The sequence below is a fragment of the Tauraco erythrolophus genome, chromosome 1 (assembly GCF_009769465.1).
Source record: "Tauraco erythrolophus isolate bTauEry1 chromosome 1, bTauEry1.pri, whole genome shotgun sequence".
NCBI classification, from domain to species: Eukaryota; Metazoa; Chordata; class Aves; order Musophagiformes; family Musophagidae; genus Tauraco; species Tauraco erythrolophus.
The window spans coordinates 120,722,813-120,728,812 of record NC_141465.1 but is presented as its reverse complement, the minus strand read 5'-3'; the positions used below and the strand labels follow the sequence as shown (position 1 = coordinate 120,728,812).

General features: G+C 41.3%; 1 protein-coding gene across 2 annotated transcripts in view; it reads right to left on the bottom strand.

The window, feature by feature from the left end:
• Positions 1-386: 386 nt before the first annotated feature.
• The window catches only part of PDGFD (platelet derived growth factor D), a 146,222-nt gene continuing 140,608 nt past the window's right edge, over positions 387-6,000 (bottom strand). For both annotated transcript variants that reach the window (XM_086613736.1, XM_086613730.1), the window contains one exon: positions 387-521. In XM_086613736.1, coding sequence (XP_086469862.1) covers positions 387-521 — 135 coding nt within the window. The remainder of the gene's footprint in view (positions 522-6,000) is intronic.

The following is a 6,000-nucleotide window of genomic DNA, read 5'->3' as shown; positions in this document are numbered from 1 at the left end:
AGAAACAGAAACACAATGCTATTTCATTGCCAGCTGCCACAAATACCTACACGACTGCTGTTTAATTTCATTGGGCATTGTGTGCCTAAGGACTATAGGTGAGCTTTGAAAACCTCAACCCTCAGAATCTAGCTACAGACAACCATAATCGTATATTCTCGGATGCTGATGCATAAACCTATGCTATATATCAGTTTATCTGCCACGGCACTAATCAGCACAGCTATGCTGAAACACAGCGATCATTTTTGCTAATTGCAAAGGCAGGCTAGTAGCAAAGTTCAAATGATTAGTGAGTAAAGGTCCTCAGAGCAATCCTGCTTAAAAGTAAATGTCCAGTAAGCTGCAATTAGTGTATACTGGTTTTTTTTTCTTTTGTTTATTTTTTATCGAGGTGGTCTCGAACTGCAGATACAATCACAACGCTCATGGTGATCCAGCTGTATATCTACTAAGGCCATGTTGTTCCTGGTTCTGCCTTTTCTTCTGGGATGCCCAGCCTCAGGGATGAATTTCAGCACCTGGGAGGATCAACAGAAATGCATTGATTAGAAAACATTGTTAGAAATTTGAGGATGAGAGTGTTGGGGCCCTGAGGGCACCAACAGCCCTTAATGGCCCTGACTAGCATTAATTCGGACACATTTTTGTTTCACTTCCAGCTTTTTCTTTCCACTCTGTGACATTCTGCTGTACTGTTTGTACTGGAGCCTTGACAGATTGGATTATTTCCTACATCAGGTATCTTTATATCGCGCAGTTCCCTAACCATGTCCAGAGTTGCTCCTTTGCATGTGAATTTTCAAGCATGTTTCCTTTGGCTGGTCTTTGCAGACCCACACATATTTGAATTGCTCTGCCCCTTCTCTCACTTGTATAATATTTCTGCTCTAAAGAACCAGGAACATCTTTTTATGCAATTTGAAATTTCTGAAGCACACATCATTAGAACCGGTCCAAAAATGAAATGCCTGTAGGAGGCAGAAGGAGATGAATGGAGCTTGTGCAAAATATGTGCCAGATCCCATTGAGTTTTTCTGGAACCTGACTTTTGTTGGCTTATCTTGAAAAACTCTGTCTCAATCTAAAAAATTTCTTAAGAATTTACTGTGAATAATTTGAAAAAAAAAAAAACAACCAAACAAAAAGATATTTCCTAGGGAGGTATACTTCAAATAAGAGGCTTCTGAAAAAATTATATCTAGGCAAGATAATTCCAAGATCTCTAAAAAAGAGAGTTGTAGGTTATAAATAAAATGAAAAAGAGGCAACGAACACGAGTTGCAACAAGATAAATCCTACTTGGGTAATGGAAGAAAATACTGAGAGTGGTTAAACACTGAAGCAGGTTGCCCAGCGAGGTTGGAGAAACCTTGAAAGTAGTAAAAATTAACAGGATGAGGCCCTGAGCAACCTCATCTAACTTCAAAATTCTCCCTGCTTTGAATGAGAGATTGGGCTGGATGACCACCAGAGCTGCCTTCAAACCCATATTATTATATGAATCTACAATTCCCTGAAAATGATCCCTGAAGATGATATGTGGAAAACAGCCATAATGTCGCATCCTATCTAATCTTCTGTGCTAGTGTAAGTAGGTAAGCCATGGACTGGGAAAAGCTGAGGCTGATGGTGGTTTGTGGGTACATGCTTTGCGAGCCCACCCTCGGAGGCTGAGCTGCTGTGTAGGACCTCATACCCCCACTGGCACAGTGGCGTAGGCTGAGGGGAGGAAATCCTCTGTTTTGTTTCATTAGTTTGCTGTTGATCGGTCTACAGCAGTTTAACAAAAAGAGATATTCATTTCCAATTTCTGCCTTGAAGCTCAAATACGAGTTTGGATTAGGTACAACAAATGAGTTAACACTTTAACTCTCCTACAACATTTTTCTTCCCAAATCTCACAGCACATCGCACAGAAAGATATGCATCATTGTCAAACTCTTAGAGATGGAGAATCTGAAACTGATTTGCTCAAGGCCCTGCAACACATCAGTAGAAAAACTATCAGCGGCATTATAGGGTCCTTTCCATTTTGAAATCACTGATTTACTGATGGGGAACGGGACAAGGAGAAAGCAAGGCTGCAGCTCCACAGCTGGCAGTAGGCAGGTGGGCCAGTTCTGCTCTCTGTGGCCTAAAGACCATGAGTCCAGAAACCATGCACTGGTATGGTACTAGAGCTCACACATCTCACTTCTTGGCAGGCTGCTGTGACTTCTGCTAGCTTGGCCAAGAGACTGCTAGATCAGCTGGATTTGTCTTGCTTCGAACAATGGAGAGAGGTCTGTCTTGTCTATGACCTGCCAAAGCCCCTGGTCAAGTGGGAAGTGGGTCCTAAACATCTTTAGCCTCTCAACTACAGAAACACCTAAATTTCTGCCCTGAATAACAGGTCCCCTAACTAACAGATCGTACTTTTATTCAATTAATAATCCTCTTTTTTATAAAGTACTTTCTGTACTTTGACATTGCAGCACCAAGCAAGCATTGAGACGGTCTCAGAAAGGAGAGGGAATAAGGGGCTGCGTACCAGATCAACAAACATTAGCAATTTTAATGGAATTAGAAAATCCCCTAAAGTAAGTGTGAATGACTCGCCAAAGGTTAACCACAGATGCTGTGCAGAGCAGGTGGGGAAGAGCTGGTGGGTGAGCAGCCTTTGGGATGAGACCATTTGTTCCCTATCATTAATGCCTGGAGGGTAGGAAGGCCATGGGATGTAACAAAAGCGATAAGCACTGAACACAGTCTGTAATTTTGTCCTCCCTTTTGTGATAAAATTTACGTTTAACCTACGCAATACTGAGGGGAAGGACTGTGCCTAAGTAAGGTACAGACATGCTGCTTTAACGTGTTTGGAAGATACAATTACTTTTCCCTGTTAGAAATGCAGACACGTCATTTTATTTTTTTTTTTTTAAAGCAACAAGATTATAAAGGATTTGAATTGATTTCAAACATCGACTGCCTCAATATACACACTAAATCCTGATGGACACCAGGACAATTCACTGTACCATGCTATCATCCAAAATGCAGAGGAACTGAACCCGATCAGGTTGTTGAGATTGTTAGAGTTGAAAACAGACCACATCCTGGAATTTGCTTTTTTTAAGAAAACATACTTTTAAAATCAAGTACAGCTGCTGACGCTGAACCCACGATGAAATTCCTTATTTAAAGAAGCCTTTCATCAAAATTTGAAAAATTCAGATGGTTGGCACTTCGCAAGATCATGGGTAGGCAAATCTGCTTTTTTCAATTGAGAACAAATGAAAGTATGCAATGGGATGAGAGCAAAGACGTGGGCTGTATTTAAGCTAACAGACCTCCTGACAGCTTAGGGATTTTCCTTGTGTTTTATATTAAGAAACATGAGCACAGTATATGGGCTTTGCTGATAAGAGCAGAAAAATGAATTGGCAGGCACTTCCCCAGACAAGACAGGAAAGCAGTGTTTGAACACAGCTGAAACCGGACTGCTTTAATAGCTGATCACAGAACCGATGTTCAAAGCTCTCTGTCTAGCTTCCATCTAATAGTTTTAGTTTCAGCTAAATACAAGGGAATTGAAAGGAATCAGGAAGTAAGGTGATTTCTGGTGACCACAGTACTTGAAAGAAAACTCTTTATTCTGAAAATAGCTGCTGTTTACTCATTACATGATCAGGTCCTTAAAGGCGAGGAACTACTGAATTAATGAAAACAATTTGAAGAAATTATGTTCAGGACACTTTATCGCTCCTTTTTTGATGGGACCAGTAGCTGTAAGAAAATATGGATGTGAGGAAAGTCTAGAGCACTCAAAAGGTTTGTTTTGTGTGAGTGAAAAAGAAGAATAACCTCACAGTTTTCAAATTAAGGGAGCAATGTCTGTCACTACTAATCAAAACCTGGTGCCTCACAAAGAGTACATAACTACAGCCATATCCCCCTCATCAAACACCAAGTTAATTATGGTCGTTAAGCTATTAAACCAATTAAGAAAAAAAAATCAAGACAGAGGACTTAGCTTCTGAACTGGATTTGGTGTTTATAGGTTATACTAAACAGGGTATCAGGGTCTTGTGGCACTTCTTGTGCAGACAGCTCCGCAGGAGCACACTGATATGCCAGATGGCATTTTACTTTGCAGATACGCCTCAGCACCTGAGAGGTTTTGAGGTGAGGTGACTGTGGCCACTGAGTAATTTCCCTTGAGGGCAGCGGTGAAGGAAACATAAAGAAAACGCTGACATGCATTTCCCTACCAGGAACCTTGCTCATTGATCGTGTATTGAATTTGGATGCCAGCTTCTCAAAGAATCTCTAAATGAGAGAGCAAAGCCATCACAAAAAAACAGTATCTGGAAGCTGAAGCCAGAAAAATTCCAACTGGAATTAGAGCACACTCATTTAAGTCAGGCTGGCTCCTCGCTTGGACAGCCCTCTGAGGAAACGTGGGGTTCCCAGCCTGGTTGAGGACATCGGAAAATGGCTGCCTTTGCAGAAGGCACACGGTACCAGTTTGGGTCTTGCTCCGGGGGCAGCAGGGTGCTCTCCAGGGGCCTGTGGAGCACAGGAGGTCGGGGCTGATGGCCCTCTAATCCCAGCAGATCTGTAAGAGCACTGCGTGATCGGGGGCTGCAGAGAGCAGAGCGGTGATGGCTGCTGGAGACGAGCTGTTCACGCCCTGCATGTCACCGGGAGAAGCAGGAGCAAAGAGGTGACTCCGGAGAACGATTCACCTGAAACATCCACCTCTGCTGGAGCCAGCTCCAATAACCAGCAAAGGAGCCTAAAGGCCGGACTGGCAGTTGTAGATGAGCCAGACGAAGCGAATGGCTCCTTCCAGCATCTGCTGGTGGCCCCAGCCATGTATCACTAACCTCTGAAGTCACGCAACATTTAGCCATGACAGTGCATGATGGCCAATTTCCATTTTAACAAAAAGTAATGAGCAATAGGAAACTCAGTCAACACTTCTTAAAAATAATAAAGGGGCATCCAGTTGCTCATAGCCATTTTTTACTTATTATAATTTATTTTATTTATTAGGAACAATAGTAGCATTCTTCCTTAAATTCTTGACCAGTAGTTTAAAAGAAATCTAAAGCCTCACTCAAAAATCAGCTCTTTTTTTTTCTTCTGATTAGCTTAAGACCACAGATAATCAATAACATGACTATGGCTTACCAAATATCTGGTTAGCTTCGTATTCCAGTATAGAGGATGGAGAGCAACTCTGGATGCTATTTTAGATAATGAAGTTTGTACTTTGCAGAATTTATTCTAAAATATTGCTATGCTGCATTATCTAATCTCCTCCTGCTCATCTAAAAATACCACCATTCTAGCATGCAACCCAAATTATATTTGCCTGAGATTCATGAAAGAGGAAGTATCAAAAGTGCAAAATATTCAACACAGATCCAAGTTCTGATAGATGAAAAATCTTACTCTGCAATTTTTGAAAGTTACCTAATCCAAAGGTCACACACAGTTTAGCTGTACTCAGAGCACAAGAAACCAAGTATTGTGGGAATGTGGTTCATAATTTGGCATAAGAACCTTTATTCTAGTAGGAACATAGCTTAAAATAAGACACAGACCCAAAGCTGTATTCTTTCTTACCAGAGATAATTACAGGATATCAGGAACACGAAAAAAGAGTTCTTTTGCTGATCAGTGGTAGCATTCAAACTGAGGGATTATTAAATGTAAATGGGATTACTGATTTTATTTTTTTTTTATTTGTATGAATAAGAAACACCTGGTTTTAACACAACAAACATGGGGAAAAAATTAATTGGCTTAAATCTCAGGCATCTGAAACAGTCACTAAAGCTACGATGTTTTTGACACACATGACGCCAACAAGACCCTCACTTGCGGTGATCTTGTCACACACCATGGCTCCAGCTATTGCTTTTTCACTGACCAGATACAGGTGTTCCCCCTTCACAAATTGCCTCTGCCCAGACATGTATCACAGAGTATCACACTTGCTTAACTTCC